Below are 21,706 nucleotides of genomic sequence, written 5' to 3'. Positions count from 1 at the left end.
AACAACTCACTTGTCATAAGTTAATTTTACAGGTTTATACCTTTTAGGCTTTACTTTTTTTATGTTAGATTTCCGCTCTCTTTCTTTTTCTTTCAAGAGCGCTCAACTTCATGTTCTTTTTTTTTTGTGTATCCTTCGTATTTTCGATACTCTTTAATCTGGCGAGTAAGGCTTATGTGTCCTTGAATAAGTATAACTTTCTTTAAATTTAATAATAATCTTTCTCATGCCGTCAAGGGTTTCTTGATTATCAAATTTAAATAATCTTTTGAATATAGGAGTTATCCAATCCAAGGCTATATGTTAGAAAATGGTTAGTGTTTTAAAATTTCCATTAATGAGATCTCTACTTGTGCTTTTTGGATTGAGATATTAGTCAATTACACTCCCTAACCTTGTAAGTCACTGTTTTTTTTTTTTTTTTTGAACTTTAATTTTAATCAATTAACCCTATGAACTTTTACAATTAGCCAAATCACCCCATCACTTAGATTTTTTTTAATTTTCCATCCACTATTTCGTCCATCTAGGTCACGGGCTGCCCATGCAAGAAAAATTGAGGACAAAGGGGTCATTTTATCTCTCATCAAAATTCAACCTTGATTCCTTGTTGATAGAATAGGAAGGCACATACACTGTTGAAGCATCAACTGGGATTGGGTTTTGGTGAGGTGCAAAATGACCTTTATGCCCTCATAAATACCTATATGGACAGAATAATGAATGGAAATTTTTTTTTTTTTAAAAAAAAAAAAATCCAATTGCAAGGATGATTTGGCTAATTATAAAAGTTTGGGAGTTAACTGACTAAAATTAAAGTTCATAGAAAAAATTGATAATGACGTACAAGTTCAAGATAAATTGGCTAAAACCACTTGAGGGTTTCTCATCAAATTTATGTCCAAAATGTATGTCATTTTGAGATTGAAGTTTAAAGTTGGAGTACAAATTAAAAAAATAATTAAATGAATGTTTTAAACGATTATGTATTAAAATATTGTATTTAAATGATTATGTATTAAAACATTGTGTTACTTAACTAATAATTTTAAGAATGTTGGGTGACAAACTAGTGACATAATTTTTTCTTAAGATGAAAGAATACTGACATAATTTTTTTCTTAAGACGAAGGAGTGACGTGAAACTGACTAGTGGTAGCATTTATCAAAGAATGTGATCCACAAACAATTTATTAAAAAAGAAAGCAAAATGTAAAGCACATTGGCAAGGAGGGAAGAATTGATGTTGAACCTTTGAGTGCGACGCAAGTCTTGATATCGTGGGCTCTCTTTGCTCCCACGGATCAGACGCTCAACTCACTTTGAAAGCCGACGTCCACCAAATTCCCACGTGTAGCTTTATCATGGGGACCACTTTTCATTACACAGTGATGGGCCCCAACGGCACCATCATTCGACATCTGTCCCCCAAATTGGCACAATGTTGAAACTCAGACCACTTCTCTCCACATAGAAAGAACAGAGACCTTAGAGCTTGAGCTTGCCAAATTCACCCTCCATCCTCTTTAATTTCCACCCTTTTATTTTTGTATATTTTCCTGAATTTCTTCCCAATTTTTGGATTTTCGTGATCTTCTCCAATTGCTCTGGAGCACAATCATAAGGGTAGATTCAATTTCAATCAATTTCTCTACTTTTTTTTCTTTCTTTTTTTAAAAAACTTTTAGTTGAGTTTCTCTAATGGGCACCTTAGTTTTCTTACCAAAGTACAAAAATTACATAATTTTCTTGAACATCTCGTTTCTGCTAGTGGGATGTGCTTTCTTGATTGTACATTTTGAAGCTTCAGATTTTCCGGTTCTAAGCACTTCTGGGATTTCCAGATTTTCTGGTTCACTAGATTGCAAGGGTTTTCTTAGTTTAGATGACTACAAAGCAAAGTGCTTTCACCTTAAATCCAAAAACCCATGTGTCTCCCAAGGCTATATAAACTATCTTAACATTTTCTACTGCAAGTTTGGAACTTTTCCTCAATTGGGTTATTGCTGTATGTTTCTTTGGCTTCTGGTTTTGTTCTATTTGATGGGAAACACAGCTTCTGAATACTTTTGTTCTTCACTTGATAGTTTATCTAGGCTGTTAAAATTGTCCCCTACAATTGCTGGGGTAACTCTGCTTTCTCTTGGCAATGGAGCCAATGATGTGTTTTCCAGTCTTGTTTCGTTTATGGGTGGCGGGACAGGCGAAATCGGTCTTAATACAATTTTGGGTGGTGCTTCTTTTGTGTCTTGTGTTGTGGTTGGAATCTTAAGCATTTCGATGCGCAAAAGGCGCATTCGAGTTAACAAATCGGACTTTGTGAGAGATATTTGCTTCTACCTTTTGGTCATTGTATGTTTGGGTGTTATCTTGATTCGCAAGGAAATAGATGTGTGGGCTGCAATGGCTTTCTCTTCACTCTATATTATCTATGTGATTGTGGTTTACGTCTCACACACTCGTCGGAAGAAATGCTTTGAATTGAGCTGTAATTCGAGCAATGAGAGTGACTTGACTGTGCCAATTCTTAGCAGCATTGAAGAGGAAGATCTCAGTGCTGCAGAGGAAGGAGCTGCACAAGGCAGTTCTGAAGTAGTACAAGTCAAGAAATGCTGCTCTAATCTTATATCATCGGCTTTTTTTCGCACGCTAATTTTCATACTTGAGCTGCCGCTTTATCTGCCCAGGAGATTGACTATTCCTGTAGTTTGTGAAGAAAGATGGTGTAAGCCATATGCAGTTGCTTCAGTGACACTAGCACCAGTGCTTTTGTCAACACTTTGGAACCATCAATTTGGAAATGTTAGCTTCAAGACGAAGCTTGCAATCTATATTATTGGATTGGTTTTTGGAATCACTTTTGGGATTGTTGCTTTTTTTACAACTGAGAAGTCAAGCCCACCCAAAAAGTGCTTAGTTCCTTGGCTTACTGCAGGGTTTGTAATGAGTATTACTTGGAGTTATCTTACAGCTCAAGAATTGGTAGGGTTGTTAGTCTCATTAGGGTACATATTAGGTGTGAGTCCTTCAATTTTAGGGCTAACAGTCCTTGCTTGGGGCAACTCACTTGGAGATTTGATAACCAATTTGACAATGGCTTTGAATGGTGGAACAAAGGGAGCTCAGATTGCATTTTCAGCATGTTATGCTGGTCCTATCTTCAACACTCTGTTTGGATTAGGGTTATCGCTTGTTGGCTCAGCTTGGTCTAAATTTCCATCACCCGTCTTGTTCCAGAGCGATCCATACCTCTTGGAGACGGTGTGTTTCTTGGCAGTCGGCTTGCTTTGGGCACTCGTGGTTTTACCGAGAAGAAGTATGATGCTTGATGGGGTGTTGGGAGCTGGGCTTTTGGTTGTGTACATCAGTTCCATGTCTTTGAGGTTGATTCGAACACTTGGGTCTGTAAAATTTTAACTAGTTACAATGTAAATAATTACTTACACGCTTTGTTTTGTGTAGTTGAGAAACTAAGTTGATTGCTGCTTTTATATAGCTTAATATGAGGTGTTAAGTGTAAATTGATAAGCCTTTAGTTTCTAATTCTTGTGTAAAGTATATCTTAAAGCAATGAAAAATATATGTAGATAGAATTGTTTTGTTTGAGTCTAACCAAACTGTCAATGATTTGGCATCTATTTAGCCAAAATGATTCTTGAGATTTGCATAACTCCTCACTTTAGTTTATGAGATTTAAAATCAATAGAAATGGTCATTGAGTATGTCTGCCCTCAATCATTTTGGTTCTTTTGTGAAAAATATCGGTTAAATAAGATCAAAATGACAAAAATACTCCCAATTCAAAATTTGAGGGTATTTTTGTCATGTTGGTCCTTATTTAACATAAGTTTTTCTCAGAATGACCAAGATGTTTGATGGTGGACAAACTCAAGGATTACTTCCATCGATTTCAAATCTTAGAAACCAAAGTGAGAAGTTATTCCAATTTCAGGAACCGTTTTGGCTAAACTGCATTTTCTTTTGCATATGGAAACTACATAGCTTGGGAAATGACATGTCTTTTCGCCAGGGTATGACTTTGGCAAGAGATTCAACAATTGCAGGTTTGAGTTGTAAAAATAGCCTCATTAAAAACAAAAAGACGAATGAGTTATGTTAGCGTCAGTCATCCATTGCACATGAAGCTACACGCAAGAGCATGTGATATGAAAAAAGCGAAAACCCTAATCTTCCCCCAACCTGAGCAAACATGAGCCAACAAACGTGTGGTTGTGCTGCCTTAGGCACCCAAATTTGTGGCAGCTCTGCTTACTTGCCTTGTGGAAGCTACGAATCTCACTTGTGTGGTGAAGTTGCAGGTGGTCTTCGATTGTGTGTCCTTATCCTCCATTGAGATTAGGGGACCGGTGGATTCTATTATTGGATTAGTGTAGATTTTGTTTGTGCCGCGTTTGGCGGAATATGTGATCTCGCCTATGAGTGTCAGCTTGATGTGGTCTCATCTTGGTGACTTTAGGTGGTCTCGCTCTCCTATGATGACTTTGTGTGGCCTCACTCATAAGCGAAAATCGGTGTGTGCACTAGTACTAGTTTGTTGAATCTATCATTCTTGTGACAAATTTGTACTAGTGCACCTTGCTTGTGGTAGCCATGTAGGGGTTTTTAATTAATCGTTTGTTTGTGCAAATTCACTCCAAATCAATGTATTAGTCACTAAAGCAATGTATCCAATTGGCAACCTTGTATTTGTTTGTGATGATCAATGAAATCCAGCTATCATTTATTGTCAAAAAAAAGAGAAGCAATTATTCCTATACGCGAGAGCATACATGCTACTTTGCCTCCTGGTCTAGCCTCATTGCCTCAATCACATCAAACACCTTTGCCCTACATCAACCGTGCCCGAGACATCAATGAAATGTTGGACAACTATGTAGTCCTATCTATATTATTTTCACTTTACTACCTGAAAGTTTATTACCAAGTTTCAACATTTACTATCTAAATTAAATTCTTTTTTGACATTTTCGTAGACAAAATGTTATCTAACAACAGATTCTTAACCTCCATCACCCTTGCTGATAAGAGATTTGTTAACTCGGAATGTTAAAATAGATGAGCTCTAAAATGATTTAAAGTAACTAATCAAATAACACATAAATAAATAATTTGTGAATCCTTCCATTTCTTCTATCTCTATAATATAGTAAAGAAATTAAAACTTAAAAACTAGTCTTTAAAATAAAAAATCATATACTTCAACGTTGGCAGCGCATCATTTTGCCACGAAATAACACTCTCCCACCTCTCTCTCTTCCCTCTCTTTTCCTTTCCTTTTCTCTCTGACTTGCTCTCTCTCTCTCTCTTCTATTTGCCATTCCAAAAACCATACCTAGTTGTAATGGAGCAACTTCCAATACGTACATAGGGAAGGGCCTCAGTTTTGTGTTAACCCTAGGCCACGAAAATGCCAAGGTCGCCCCAAGATAGATTTTTGAGTGTATGTATCTTTAGTGGCATTATACAAATGATTGAATACTTAAACATAAAATTTCAACTATTTATATTATGTCACTTAGTACCGCATTGATTGTGTTCGTGGTACATTAAATTTTTTTTTCCCTAACTACACCGCACGCACAAATCATCACATAAACAAATTATGGGATTTCGTGCCAAATCAACTTGCATCTTCGGACACAAATCATCTCATAAACGAATTATGGGATTTCGTGCCTAGTCAACTTGCATCTTCATCATGAAAACAAGTACTAAGCAGCAGAAATTGAATAGAAATCCAAAGGGGATAATGATCAAACAGTTTGCCTTCGAATCAAAAGAGCAGAGGGGCACTTAACCTTCGTTTTTATGCTCAATTTTGCTTAATATTTGTTTATGAAAGATGATTTCCACAAACCTTTCTTCTATATCCATGCTCACCCTTGTTTATTTATGATTTTTGAATCAAATAATGTAAAAACAAATCAAGAAATATGAATAAACATATGTGCTAAAAGAGAAAGAGGCGTGTAAATATCGTCTCTCTTGTTTTTGTGATGAAATATAGACAAGTTGATTTGGAACAAAAATTTGTGTATGAGAATTTCTTTTTTATTACTACTAAGAGTAGAGGAAAGAGTTCGAAACTTCAATAATTTAGGGGAGAGGGAATTTCGAACTCAGGACGCATGGTGGAAACCCAACATTTCCACCACCCTATTCACTATAATATTGAATTAGGTATATGACATTGTAAAGAAAAAAAAATGAAATAGTACATAAATATTGACACTCATTTAACTTAAAGGTGATAAAGTGCAAAATAACTCATAATTTTTTTTCAAGTTAACAACCAATTGTATTGTTACACGTGGCGTACTGAACCATATTCTCGGCACACTGAAAAAAAAAATCTCCTTTATATCGTCAACCCTCCTATTTTTAGGCATTATCACTTGCCACGCCACCCTATGGATTGTCACTTGTATGGTTTCATTACATGAAAATTAGAGAGTGACATGATTTGATTTTGAAACATTTCATATTCAACTTGTTTTAGTAGGTTATAAAGACTAGGGCGACGACGTGATTTGAAACATTTCATATTCAACGAGTTTTAGTTGGTTATAATATAAGGACTGGAACGACGACGTGATTTGATTTTGAAACATTTCATATTCGACGAGTTTTTGTAGGTTATACAAACAGGAGCAACGCCATTTTTTGCCCTAGTCGGGTTATGGTGTGCAAAATATGCCCTTCCACATTTTCGAAAATATTCACACCATGCTGCTAGCTGCTCAAACTGATAATTATTGAGCGCGACATTAAGGCAGGAGGACGATTGATCCAACAAAGGCCGGCCCCCATATCGACTTGGAATCTTGTCAAGTGGTCGTATGAATTTGGAGCCCAGGGATATATTATTACTTTATTAGCTACGAGCCAAATCAAATAATGCACGATCGTATGTGGCTCAGTTTATGGCCATGATCTTTGTGTTGAGTCATGTTTTCCTAGACTCACTGTGTTCCAAAGAAATTGTGGCAGTCTACTATTCAAACTAATGCAATAGGAGGAGAGATTTAACTTTTGTTATTGTACTGATTTTTCACTGGAAGAATTAAAGTAACTATAATTTTCTTGAACTCTGAAATCTAGAAGAACTAAACTCTCATCTTAAAATCAATACATGATATATATTTATATCTGACTCAATTAACAAAATGAAAAGGAAAAGAGAAATGATCATTTTGGTTCCGGTCTCTAATCAGCCTAGTTGTTAGAATTAAACCTTTTTTATTTAAATAGTTTGATCAAAGTCCCTAGCATCATTTAAGGGATTTAACTCATCCATTTATACATTCAATATCCCACAAATTGTGAAATTTAAACAAATCCAAATAATATTATTACAAATATAACAACTACTTAAAAATTAATAATAGAGTAATTTGTTATTCACATAGTTCTAGCAAAAAAAATGTACCCATGTACTTATTAAGATAGTGCAAGAAATAACTATTGATATATTTTAAAACATAAAATAAACATGTGACAGCCCGTCCCGGAAATAAATTATGGATGGTGTGGAAGGACGATTTTGCACTTGGATGTTGAATTTCATTGTGGTAATTGTGTGGTTAAAATTATGGATGGGGACTAATTTCGTTGAGTCCTAATTATTTAGAACCAATTAGGACCAACTTTAGATATTTTTGGGTTGTTGACCAACCCTTGACCACACATCTCCCTTTCTCTCCCCTCTCTTCCGTGCTTCTCTCCCTCTTCTCTCTTATTGTACGGATAGACACTATAACCATTTGGAACGTGTCAGATCGAAAGTTTTGAAGGCACCATCGTGTTCCTTGTGTCCTTACGAGTCGAGTAGTACCATTTTCAGGTAAGGAACCCTTCGAAAGCTTGTGAAATCCGAACCCCAAATTTTTAAAACACTGTTCATGTGGACGTGATTATGAACATTTCAGGAAGCTACAAGTTCGTAGAAAGCTTTAAGACACTTCTACGAAGCTCGGAGAAGAAGAATCGCAGGAATTGGACGTAAGGAACCCTAGTTTTTCCAATTTCCGATTTAGTCACTATTCACGTACTCTTAAACCCTTGAGTTTTTATGAGTTTTAGGACCATATCGAGCTCCAGAAGGCCCTCACGATGCTCGGAGTGCATCGTTGGTAAAAATTGGTCCACGGGAAGCCCAGTTTCGAAATTTTGCAGAGGTCGTCGGAGTTTCAACCTCCCCGACGTATTTTCGTGAATTTCAAAGCTCGAGACAGGTATATCGTGATTCTTCATGTCGTAAGCTTCAAATTGGTACCAATTACGTAGATTTTGGTTGAAAAATGAGCGAGATTAAGAGTTTTAAAAAAATGCCCAGTTTCCGGCGCCGGCGACAGTCACCGGAGCTGGAGGTTGAAGACGGCGAATATTCCGTCAATTTTGACGGAATATTCTGACGCCGTTAGTTAAAATTGACTGTTTCTGTTAGGATTAGACGGAATATTCCTGGAATATACCTGACGACGTCAATTGACACCGTCAGTGTGCAGCGCACGTGGCCGCGCGTGGGGGCGCGTCTGGCCGTGCGTGTGACGGCGCGTGAGGGCGCGTGGGGAACCCAAAAATTATTTTAAAATTTTGGGGATGATCCTGAGGTTGTGTAGATCACAGTGGTGTATTCATATACCCAATTTGAGCACCGTGTGAGAAGTTATTAAGAATTGTTGGTTAGGTGCTTAAAATAACGTTTTATAGTTTTCGCATTTAGGTGAGAATGTGAATTGACGATCCGACCGTTGGATCGTCACCAAACCTTGATGCGTTGTAATACGTACTATTTGAGGATTATAGGAATTTGCGGATTGGGAATCCGATTTGCGGATCTTTCGGAATTGGAGTTGTTAGTCCATAAAATAGAATGTTGACCGTCACTTGGTTTTGTTAATTGACGGAGATCCGACCGTTGGATGGTAAGAAAATTTTAGGATGTTGTCCTAGAGATATATTGTGGACCTCTGGAAGTTATGGATTTAAAATCTGAGTGGCAGATCTTCCGGATCGAACTACGTAGTGACGTATTTTATATAAGTTATATATTCTATCGATATGAATTCTGAGGTTGGATTTGATTATTGTTTTAGGCGTCGATCGTCATGACGCCTTGACATATTGTGCTAGGGAGTTGTAGGGCGAACTCCAGGTGAGTGGGCAGTTTTATTTTCGTATTACCTATATACTACTGTTTTTCCCAGAAAATACATTTATATGAAAATATGTTTTTAAATGCCATGCATGCAATTGATGAGATATTTGAATTGATAATTGATGCATATATATGTGAATTGACGTTGTGGACGCACATGTGAGTTTTTACATTGTTCATACGATTTATTTATGTGAATTGCATTGAAAGCTCATAACCTGCACCCTAGGTGTTAGTGCTTATGTTATTCACCACACCGCACGCTCGCCTTTGATCCAAGTAGGTGAATGTCGTACAGACCATGTGAGGGTTCCGACATGCTAGTCGTACAGATCACTAGACGTGATTCCGACTAGTGGGTGACCTTAGTTATGCGTGCTGATGATTGATGAGAGAAGCACTAGAGCGTATTTGTACACCTGTCATCGTACATACTACTATATGTAGTTCCGAGTGACGTGCAGAGTTGAGCCGTACAGGTCACTGTGGTGACTCCGGCTGCGTGGGATGTTGAGCTTAGAATCAGCCGTACAGGACCATTGTAGGGTCTCCGGTTGATTTATTATTTCACCTGATTCATATTGATGCATTCATATTATATTTTGGCATGGCATGGCATATTTTTCTCGAAAAGCGTTAAAGACTTGTGATTTGAGATTTGAGATTATATAGTTATATATATACTATTTTCTGGGAAAGTATACAGGTTTTACAGCGAGGGGTTAGAAATGTTTTAAATGAAAAGTTTTCGAGAAACTTTGTTTTACTGACCCACTCAGTTTTGTTTTGCGCCCCTCCAGGTTCAAGTTAGCAGAGCTTTGGTGGCCACGAGGAACCCAACGGCGTTCTGACAGAATTCACAAAAGTAGGACTCACCCTCGGGGGTTTCCATTTTAGTAATTGTATTTTAAAAGCTTCCGAACTGTGTAAATGGTTACGTCACTCTCACGTGACGGCCAGCATGCCCTCCTTCGGGACGGGGTGTGTCAAAACAAATATAATTAGCATGGGAACGTTCATAAAAAAATATTGGTACATATTAAACTAAAAATAGAGGTACATATTAAAATTCAAAACTATGGGAACAAATTAAATTGAAAATATGGGTACATATTAAAATGCAAAATTATGGGTACAAATTAAAACTAAAAAGAATATTGGTATAAATTAAAAAAAGGATACAAATTATAAAATAGAAATATATAAAAAAAATACTAAAAAGATTATATTTGAAAATGATTAATAATTTTTCATTTTTAAATGGGATATTTTGATATAGGCGCCTCAGTTTTGAATTTTTTAGATCAAACATGTCACATCCCAGTCTCGACTCCGCCACTCGCTTAACTTCGGAGTTCCGATAGAACCCGAAGCCAATGAGTTCCCAAAAAGTCTCATGCTATAGGAGGTGGGCATGTACATATAAGGCACATCACCCCTTCTTCGTTGGTCGATGTGGGATGTTACAATCCACCTCCCTTAGGGACCTGATGTCATCGTCGGCACATTTGCACCACATGGCATAGTGGCTCTGATACCATTATGTCACATACTAGTCTCGGTTCTGACGTAGCAAGATACTATTCGCTTTGGGCCACGACTACGCCCTCACGGTTTTGTTTTTAGGAACTCACATGAGAACTTCCCAGTGGGTCACCCATCCTGGGAATGCTCTCGCCCGAACTCACTTAACTTCGGAGTTTCGATGGAACCCGAAGCCAGTGAGTTCCCAAAAGGTCTCGTGCTATAGGAGGTGGGTATGTACATATAAGGCACGTCACCCCTTCTCCGTTAGTCGATGTGAGATGTTACAAAACATCCATGCCTTTTAGTGATTTGATTAAGCTTTTTTGTCATAATTTTGGTGCTATATGCACATTATATTGTAACAAATTTCCTATAATCTAGCATTTTAATTACACTCTTCTACATTAGAGATAATTGTAAAAAATAAAAAAAGTTGGTTAGATTCAATTTATTTTCACAATAATGCTACAATTTAGCAATAATTATCTACGCTTTAAGATATTTTCTTTCCAAAATAGTTTAAAATATTTTTAAATCCCACAAAATCAAACGTACTGAAATAAGTTTTTCTTTTAGTACGTTAAGAGAAAATAGGATTGAGAATAATATAAACGTACCAATACACAATGTGTACAAAATAAAACGTACCAAAATAAAAATAATGTACAATATGTATCAAATCAAACGTACCAAAATTGCAAATAAACGTACCAATTAATGATTTTTGTAAATTCAAACTTACCCGCAAATAATATATACGTAATGTATTGTACCTAATAATAATTCATCAACAACTATACTTAAAAAAACAACAACAAAAAAAAAATATAAGTTCACAAAAAAAAAATTGAAAAAATTACATAGAGCTTTTATGTTGATCACCAACTATTTGAAAAAAAAAACCCATTTGGAAAAAGAAATAATATTAAATGTTTTCATAACAAAAAAAAAACAATAATCGAAAAAACATATATGGAATAATAGAAAATATAGTTTAATTACTAATATCTCCACTAAATAAGGAAAAGTGCATCATGCAAATAAAATGATAAATTCAAAAATTATTTTAATTTTAAAAATATAATAATGACATGTAATTTAGCTTGAGGTGGTTATTGGTCAAAGTACTTTAATCAAATTTTAAAGAGGCATAGATGTTTAATCTAAATGATATAGAAAAACTGTAGGGGATTCTAATTTTTCCTTTTTAAATTGACATATAATGACTTGTAAAAAACTTAATATTCAAATAATGACATGAAGAATAGTCAATGGACCTTGATCAAAAAATGAAAAAAAAAAAAAAAGGTTTCAATTAATAGGAAGGTGAAACTTGGCGGATAAATGAAGAAAAGCTGATCGATAGAATGAATGAGGGTCCTCTTCAGATCCTCTCCAATCATGTCCGTTCATCGTACATCGTAAGGTTAGAAATCATTATAAATTTTTTATTTAAAATTGAATATAAATAGTACTTGATGAAAACTGGCCACACAACGTACGATGAACAGACGTGATTGGAGGATCCCATCCGAAGAGGATTCTCATTCCCATAGAATATAGAAAAAGTATGAAGGTGACACCTCATAATTAATTAGCGGATAAATGTAATTAATGGCTAGAAGTCATAGACATGAATTCAACCAAACCAAAAGGTCCATGTTGCAAAAAAAACCATTTCTTCCTAGGTAATTAGGGTACGCCAAAACTTTGACAAAGAAATATGAGTAAGAGATGTGGAATGGAATTCGCACGGGAGATTTTTCCCATTGATTTGTGTGGAGTGACTTCTAACCATCAACAATTGGAAATAGAAATACTAAGGAGATTCTTTTAAAATGAGACTCTTTGTGGATTTTGCTACTTTATATTTTTTGCACAATGTTCTATAATGTTGTCACAAGAATGAGTGTTAAATTGTGAGGTAGCAGAAAGTCCATGGAGAGTCATACTTTCAGAGAGTCTCCTTAACATTTCTCTAGAGAAATTGTATACATGCACGTTAAAGCGATTGTCTGCTTAGTAAATTATGTATAAGTAATTGAGATGATAATAAGAATATTATTCATTAACACAATTTTTTTTAAATGTAGAAAAATTAGGCGAGATTATTCTTTGGCAATGGTCACGTGCGAGACACATACCCTCTTCCGAATAGGAGAGGACCATTACACCTAGAAATTCCACTCATGTCCCTCCTCCACCAAATTTATTAATAATAAATAAAAGTAAACAAAAAAGATACAAGCGCGGGGGGGGACTATGCCTATACTCGCAAAGACAAGAGTGATCAACAAAAACGATAATAAGAACAAAAAGAAATGTCACGAGCATGAGCAAAGGTTACAAAATCGGGAACCGTAGACCACCAGACTTAAACATAACTTTCTGCCCCAAACGAAACTAAAGCATCTACAACATAATTTTCTTCTCTATAAGTATGTGTAAACATAAATCGTATTTGACGAAGACGCTAGAGACGATTCTTCTAATCTACCATAAGAAACCCCTGAACCACATTAGCCCCATATATCATTTAACACAGGATAGGGACAAAAACTTACAATTTTTTTTTTTACATGCAGTTAAGAGATGAGCTCTATCTGCATGCAAAAATCACGTGTGTTAAAGAATATTTATTTTGTGTATCTAAGTATATCACTATTGAGATAAGTAATGATCACTCTATATAGAACTATAGAAGTGACACGAGGCAAAAGGAGTCACTCACTCTCTTTAATATCATAAGGTCTTGCATCATTGATTAGGAGAGAGGATACACTTCGTGAGGCCCGTTCCAGTCAATTCAAAGGTTGTCGCAATTTTTGGAGCACTGCAATCTTAAACCCATGCTGAAATCTGTCCGGTCACAAAAGCTTTCAATTTTTGTCCAATTTCTTTGCAGTATAGTCCAAGATACGGGTACATATATCATTTTCTGAGAAATGAAAGAACATACCATGTATCAGTAAGGCAACAAGGAGTTCAACCGCTCTTACCATGTATCAATTAATGTAAACTAGTACATAAGCTCAATTGTTTGATCTCCTTTTTTGATGATGTTATTTTTACTCCGACTCAACACTAGGATTCCTTCTCATTTCTGTTCATGCAGTTAAAACTTAGAAGCCATCATACTATTTTCTCGAGAGTATCGTGGTTGGTCACTGACGTTGAAGCATGTTTTACGTCGAAAACCTTATAAAGTTTCATTACTAATTGAATCAAAGTCTTTTGTTTCTCTTCCCTCTCTTGCCCTTTCCTTCTCTCTCTGACTTATTCTCTATCTCTTCTATTTGTAATTCCAAAAACCATACCAAGTTGTAACGGAACAACTTCCAATATCTATATAGGGAAGGGCCTCAGTTTTGTGCTAATCCCTAGGCCACCAAAAAGCCAAGGTCTGACTACCGTTAACTAGAATAGGATCCTCTCCATATCCCTTCCATCTGAATCTTTCGGATCTTTCAATAATGCATGTTCAACTGAAAATCAAACGACTAGAAATTAATTAACTTTATTTACCTTCTCATGTTCATCTTGACTCTCTTCACCTTCTCATATTCATTTTCTTTCCTCTTCGACTCTCTTCTCTCTGTTTACTCTCCGTCTCTCTCTCCGACTCTCTTCTCTGTATCTTCTCCATCTCTATCTCTCTCTAGCTTCAGAACTGAAGAATCCAGACGATCCAGTTGAAAGGGATGTGGAGAGAAATCCCAGCCCTCCCTAACAGACACAAATCATCACATAAACAAATTATAAGATTTCGTGACAAATCAACTTGCATTTTCATCACGAAAACAAGTGCTAATTAAGCAGAAATTGAATAAAAATTGAAGGAGGATAAGGATCAAACAGTTTACTTTCGAATCAAAATAGAGGAAGGACAATTACCCTTCGTTTTTATGCTCAATTTTGCTTAGTATTTGGTTATGAAAGACGATTTTCACAAACCTTTCTCCTATCGATGCACACCATGTTCATTTATAATTTTTGAATCAATTAAAGAAAGCCGAGAATGAAGAAACATAAATAAATATGGTCTGTTGAAAAAGAAAGAGGTGTATAAATATCACTTCTCTTGTTTATTTGATGAAATAAATGCAAGTTGATTTGGAAAAACTAGTTTAACTTATAAGTAGTAAAGTGAAAGAAAAAAAAATACTCAAAATTTGTTTATTCAAACATAAAAAGAGGCTATCGCCACCCATCCTCCTTATGTTGTCAACACTCCCATTAATTCTTCGGCATTATCACTGGCCACACCACCATACATGGACTGCCACTTGTATTAGTCTATGATTCATTACATAAAATTAGAGGGTGACGTGATTTGAATTTGAATTTTTTTTTAATATTTCGACGAGTTTTAGTTGGTTATAAAGACTAGAGTGACAATTTTTTGCCCTAGTCGCATTATAGTACTCTGCGTGCCGGTCGACGACCGGGCTGTGCAGTATGCCCGTCCACTTGTTCGTAAATAGTCACACCATGCTGCTTACTGTTCAAACTTTGAATGCGAAGTTAGGCAGGAGGACGATTGATCAATCAAAGGCCGGCCCCCCCATATGAACTTGGAATTTTGTCAAGTGGTCCTATGAATTTCCAGCCTATGGATATATTATTACTCTATTGGCTACGAGCCAAATCAAATAATGCATGATTGTATTCTGGCTCAGTTTATGGCCATGATCTTTGTGTGTGGAGATAATTGACTTACTGAATTCTTCGTGCAGCTAGTTGCAGTCATGTTTTCCTGAACACTCTATGGTTTAGAAAATTGGTGGTTGTAGAGCAAAAAATATTTAAAATATTATACAGACGATATGGAGACTTTTTTTTTTTGAAGAAGAAGACAATAATGCTCTCCAACATCTTTGGAGTTTTGAGCAACTGACTATGAACACCAACCTCCTCTACTCCTCGCATGGAAAAATTAAAGGCATTAAAGATAAGATTTATCACAAAACTCTATCTTTAATACATTCAAATTGAAGATCAACTCAAACAAGTAAGGAAGCTTCATCACAATCAATAAATGCTATTATCATCATAATCCTGAGATATTATCTCCTAATTAACATCTTGGGATAATTCTCTCCTCATCCTTACCATGGATGACTCACCTAGACCAATGGGAAGCGGCCACGTGTAGGGCAACAACCTACACCTAAGTCGGTCACCTCCTTATAAATACCTGTTTGGGCCCAAAATATTATTTTGGGCCGAGCTTAGAGTTGTTCTCAGCCTAGTAATCTTCTTTTAGAATTATCATGGGTCGTCCAGTCATCGCGGGCCGTCCAGTCAAGATCGACCAAATCTTATTGCAGGACAGATTGGTTTAGATAAGGATGAAGTAGTTGAGACCTAGTGCAATGGGGAGTCTTAATAGGCTAAGGATGTTAAGACTTAAGAGATGAATCTGGTTTGTTAGTTAGCTCGGTTCAAAGTCCTTTTGGAGTTAGGATTGGCCGAAACCTAATCAGATTAGGTTGAGAAGTTCTAATCTGAGTATGATTTTAGCCTAGCTATGAAGGGTTTCCCTACTATAAATATAGGAGGGAGTGTACATTCAAAGCTCTCGCCAAATCAATATACAAATTGCCCTGCGCAAAGCTTTTCAACAACCTTGAGAATTTTATCCTTATCTTTTTCATTCCCGCCAACACATTTTTAATTTGGATAAACAACACTGTGAAGGCAACCGGCGGCATCTTCAGTTTGGATAAACAGCACTGGAGCCGTAGAATCAGCCGATCAAGGAGTACCTTCAGTTTGGATAAACAACACTGCTTCGAGATCGACTGGTTATTTATCCAAGTCTCGGTCGACAAGGATTTTCGAGTCCTTGTTGGTAGAGGTCATCTCATTAGCCTTCTCGGCGAAGTGAGGTGTTACATGTTACTACATTCGGCACATTGAAAGCCGAATTTAATATTGTACTTCGCAGAACTAGCAGCCTTGTCTTCATGCTTTAGAACCCGAAGGCTGAGATGTGTTCTTTCTTCGGCCACAGTCTCAAGATCAAGAAGTCAATAGCGCGCCCAACGCCACATCAATATATTTTACTCCCTGGCCGAACTCGGCCGACGAGTTGGCACACCCCGCACACAATCGAATGACGTAGTTAGCTTATTAATTACTTGACCTGCGCACCTCTTAGGCTTGGTAGTTTTTATGGTTAACATTTTGGCATGCCCAGTGGGACCCAATGTTAAAGCTACGAAGTTCATGACAATTGAGACACGGTTAGTAAAAAAGAGAATAGTCATGGGAAAATCGACGACTAATCTTCCAGTCCAGAACCCAGGACAAGATGGCTTGTTACAGGCACATATTCTTCATGCTACCATGATACCTGAAGCTATAAGTGCGACATGCCGAGAAAATGAAGTTAGACTCGGCGACCAACCTCGTGGTGCAGAAATCCCCACCAAAACGTCAAAAGGAATTTTTGTTGAAGGAATAGTGGATGATTGTGATGAGGACGGTGGTGATGCTTCGGACCCACCAACCAGATTGTTTCTTCGACGGCGACTTAAAGAGCAATCTCGGTAATTTAAGCAGATGTTCAGCCGAGAAATAAAAAACATACGTGAAGAAATGCGTGATATCTTAGTTATTAGAGTCCATGATAGTGGATTCGCCGATCGAATCAGGTAGTTTTTTTTCAAGAATAACCCATTACCAATGATACAAGCCGAGACAGGATCCACTTGGCTCAAAATGATTGACTTGGAAAAAAATGATGGGTCAACCAGCATTTTGGATGGCTTCGATCAGAAGGCATAAACGACATCTGTTGATATGGTCGAAGTCTTGAGAATGATTGATTCGACTTTGAAAAAGGGGCCGAAGTTTCTGAAATTCATTCATCCATATCCTGTTTATGTGGAAAGGTTTGAGTACCTCAAGGGGTTCAAGATCCCAGACTTCAGCCTTTTCGCTGGAGAGTCGTCCTTATCATCATTAGAACACGTGGCTCGATTTACTACTTAATGTGGGGACGTTAACAGTGATTTCCATAAGCTGCGATTGTTCAACTTTTCGTTAACGGGCTCAACATTCACATGGTATATCAACCTCCCATCCAACTATATCCACAGTTGGGACGAACTAGTCGAGAAGTTGGATGAACAATTTTATCGATCAGGGATGGACGTATCAGTATCTTCTCTAGCCAGGATGGGTTAAGCTTCTGACGAGTCACCAATGGAATACCTTACGAGGTTTAAGTCGGCTAGAAACTAGTGCCAAGTACCTCTCCCTGAAGTCGACTTCGTTAGACTCGCTCTAAATAGCCTGGATGTAGAGTACAAAAAGAAATTCTTGGGGGCAAACTTTCGAGATATGTACGAACTGGCTCAACATGTCGAGCAATATGATTATTTGCTTTGAGAAGATAAGATCTCAAAATCTCCATCCCGAGGAACGATCTACAAGAACCTACGGTCAGTTATGCATCGGTCAACAGGGAAGGGTCCCAATACGCCAGCATAGATGTGGCTGAGATAGTGATTAACAAACCATATTTATGCAAAGCGTTGGCTCACGCTAACTCCAAAGATGTCAAAACCCGCTCGACCCCTGTGGAAACTTCCATTAAAGCATTAAAGGTCCACATTTTCGACATCACTAAGGCCGATGCCATCTTCGACCAATTACTGCTCTCGAAAATTATCATGCTTCGGCCATGGCATAATATTCCCAAAGCCGAAGACTTAAAAGGAAAAACTTACTACAAATATCACAACTCGAACAGACATACGACAAACAACTGTGTTATATTTCGTAATGCCATTCAAAATTGGATCGATAATGGCAAGCTCAAATTCCCTGAAAAAGCAAATGGTAGTTGACGCCGCTCTTTTCCATTCGGCGACGGTAAGCATGGTAGATGCTTATCTACCCAAAAATAAAGGAAAAGGGAAGGCCGAGTTCATTCCAATGCAATTCATCCAAAAACACAACTTTCGGCCACGACTGAAGATTGATTTGTTTTCGAATAAGTCGCCCAAAGACTTTTTAGGACTGGCTATCATCGAGTCCATGTCGAACTCCAGCACAGAGGAAACGGACGGATTGATGGTTTTGTGTAGTCGGTGCAAAGAAAAAAGTATCTTAACCGAGCCAAATGAAAAGCCACTTCGGACTACAATACCACAATAGCCACCCACGGCCGCAATAACACCTCAAAAGGTGCTCGACGCAGTCCAACGCCAGAAAGTTTTCGATAAGCTCGACATGGAATGACGGGCAACCTTCAGCCAGACAACGCCTTGATTTCAATGCATCGTTTTATAATAAGAATTTTTATGCGCGTAACTCTAGCAGTTCGAGTTCATCTGCGAACCAAAAAACCTTCAAGCCACCTAAGTCATCGACCAACGTTGGTATAGCTATAACTCTCCTACTGTAGTATATACCGCACTGTCTAAATCATAAAAACACTGGTGTTAGCGAATAGACAGTATGGCTCGCTTACAAGCAGCCCGGGCTACTTCGGCTACCAAATGGCAGCTGAAAAAAACAAAAGGTAACGAAGATGACCGACAACCTCCGTCAATCATGGCTGAGTTACTTCAAGGAAAGAAGGTGATCAATCATGACTGTGAAACCATAATTGAAGAATCTGAGAAACGCATCAGGAATGAACCAGAAAGAAAATTTCCTCCATTACCCTCACAACAACTATTAATTAAAGTCCGACTAAATCTTCACCTACCGTTTCTCGGTAAAGCTTTGGAATACATGCAGGAGTTTCACAAGACGCATTCTGCTAATGACCTATACGGCCTACCAAAAACATGCCAATAAGCTCTTGACCTAGCACTAACTTGCCCTGATGCTGAACAGATCATCCAGAAGACAACAGATCTAGGGATGAAGGCCAGGTTTCAACATATACGTAAGGCTCGAGTTCTTAGCTTCGAGGTTGAACCATATACTGATATAGATACCGTTGAGCTTCATTTCTCTCTCGAGGACCTCCAATATCTGCAATACCATTTTGAAGTTTTTTCAGCTGTGTCTTGCTTCGGCCTTACGGCCGACGAAAAAGAGCGCGTAACACGTCTAGATGTTTACTTGGACACAAAGGACACCCGTATCGCCTATCAGAAGTAGACCCGTAAGGCTTCACAAAAACATAACCAAGTCTTAATGCCGAGCAGGCTCGAGGTTGACAATCAAAACGAAACAGGTCAAGTGGAGGTACCACAGGAACAATTGCTTGCTGAAGCAGAATATGATCAAGCAAATAATACTCAAGAGCAAGATACCTCGCTTGAAAATCCAAAAGACGAAGATCACGACCCGATGGGCTATTCGATTGTCAAAAATATGGAAATCAACATGGTCCGCGTTTTACCTGCTAAGTTCCAACCAACCACATCCCAACCAAATTTCCTAGATGACGACGTGGTTACCGAGGAAGTGACCTAAGTCGACTTTGTTGCCATCGAGAAGGCCAAGCAAGCAAACAAAGAATATAAACTTAAGACAGCTCTTACCGAACTATTCTCCCACTATTCTTCCGTAAATATTCGACATTTAAAGTCGTTGTATGTTACAACTCATATTGAAGAATACCCAGTCTTCAAAATTTTCACCAACTGTAGGGCAACAGTCAACATCATGCATGTTTCCATCATGAAGGCATTACGACGCTCTAACGACTAACTCATCCCATCAAGGGTAAACATAAGCAGCTTTGTTAGTGACAAGTCCCTGACCACGGAAGTGCTTCATTTAGAGATAAATATCGCAGGTCACAATCACATGACCGTGTTTTTCATAGTTGATTCAAAGACCGAGTATAATGCCTTGCTTGGTCATGATTGGATCCACCAAACGAGTTGTATCCCGTCGACGTTATACCAAGTCCTCATCTTCTAAGACAGTAAATCGGTCGTAATTCATTCGGTCGATAATCAACCATTCGAAGCTAATATGATTCAGGCTCGTTATTACAATGATCACGTCGACTACATTACCCTATAAAGTTTCAACGAGAAATGATGGTCGACTCGGATCTTAGTTCAGAAAGTCATCAAGGTTAACGTTAAGGCTGTTCACCAGGATTCGGCGAGACTTAGATTGGCTGACCTAATTTCCAATCTTGATGTCTGATACCAAACAAAATTGATGTCATGCTGCAATTTCATCCACCATGGAACGACTGCTGGCCCACTGGTATGCCATTTCCAATCAACTGAATTCCGGCATGAACTTAGTCGAGTTCCTCGTCGAAGAAGATAACGGTCAAGTCCTGTTACTTGGCAAAGTCCAAGCTGCCTCGACCGAGCTCGAAGACAGTCGACCCCAGGTCAATGATCCATTAGAGGAAATAAATGTTGGAACGACCGATGACCCTCGACCTTTATTTATTAGTGTTTTGTTACCTCAACCAATGAAAACAGAACTCTATTAATTACTCAAAAAATTTAAAGATTGTTTTGCTTGGAGTTACCATGACATGCCTGGTCTAGATCGAACACTCATCAAGCACGAATTACGCATAAAAACTAGCTGTAATCCTTTATGCCAACCCCCCAGACGATTCTCGATCGAAGTACAACTCGGCATAAAAGACAAACTCGTTCGACTTTTAAAAGCTGGGTTTATTTAGACAACCCGATACATTGAATGGTTGGCGAATATAGTCCCTGTTTTAAAGAAAAGCAGTTTGCATCGATTTTCGTAATTGGAATTTGGAAACCCCTAAAGATGAATAGCCAATGCCGATTTCAGACTTACTAATTGACGTTGCAGCAAACCATGAGATGTTATCTTTCATGGATGGCCATGCTGTCTACAACCAAATCTTCATTACCAAGGTCGATGTCCACAAAACTGCTTTTCGTTGCCCAAGGGCACTCGAGACCTACGAATGGGTAGTTATGCCAATCGGGCTTAAAAACGCCAGTGCCACATACAACGTGCTATGAATACCATCTTTCATTACCTGATTGGTATGGTCATAGAGGTGTATATCAA

At 37.7% G+C, this 21,706-nt stretch overlaps 1 protein-coding gene and 2 long non-coding RNA genes across 7 annotated transcripts; 2 read left to right on the top strand and 1 right to left on the bottom strand.

Moving 5' to 3' along the window:
• The first annotated feature begins 1,482 nt into the window (after positions 1-1,482).
• Positions 1,483-3,593, top strand: LOC126593447 (cation/calcium exchanger 2-like). The gene has a single exon (XM_050259525.1). It carries the CDS (start codon positions 1,702-1,704, stop codon positions 3,415-3,417), a length of 1,716 nt encoding a protein of 571 aa, XP_050115482.1. The 5' UTR covers positions 1,483-1,701; the 3' UTR covers positions 3,418-3,593.
• A 4,126-nt stretch (positions 3,594-7,719) lies between these two features.
• On the top strand, positions 7,720-10,203 carry LOC126593446 (uncharacterized). Of its 2 annotated transcripts, XR_007612948.1 has the most exons (5): positions 7,722-7,864; positions 7,950-8,022; positions 8,104-8,255; positions 9,120-9,178; positions 9,982-10,203. It is a non-coding gene; the product is annotated as an uncharacterized LOC126593446 (long non-coding RNA). The 2 variants fall into 2 exon arrangements; XR_007612947.1 differs by having other exon boundaries at positions 7,720-7,864; positions 7,950-8,255.
• A 2,552-nt stretch (positions 10,204-12,755) lies between these two features.
• On the bottom strand, positions 12,756-14,953 carry LOC126593444 (uncharacterized). 4 transcript variants are annotated; one of them, XR_007612945.1, is made up of 3 exons: positions 14,234-14,952; positions 13,440-13,646; positions 12,756-13,311 (listed from the first exon to the last, which is right to left on the bottom strand). It is a non-coding gene; the product is annotated as an uncharacterized LOC126593444 (long non-coding RNA). The 4 variants fall into 4 exon arrangements; XR_007612946.1 differs by having other exon boundaries at positions 12,756-13,646; positions 14,234-14,434; positions 14,572-14,951; XR_007612944.1 differs by having other exon boundaries at positions 12,756-13,646; positions 14,234-14,434; positions 14,603-14,949.
• Between the last annotated feature and the right edge of the window lie 6,753 nt (positions 14,954-21,706).

This window comes from Malus sylvestris, chromosome 12 (assembly GCF_916048215.2).
Source record: "Malus sylvestris chromosome 12, drMalSylv7.2, whole genome shotgun sequence".
Lineage (NCBI taxonomy): Eukaryota > Viridiplantae > Streptophyta > Magnoliopsida > Rosales > Rosaceae > Malus > Malus sylvestris.
This window is presented reverse-complemented; position numbering and strand designations above follow the sequence as displayed.

What these genes read in the sequence shown, in the direction of transcription:
- LOC126593447 (XM_050259525.1), top strand. Translation starts at nt 1,702, where the DNA reads ATGGGCACCTTAGTTTTCTTACCAAAGTACAAAAATTACATAATTTTC.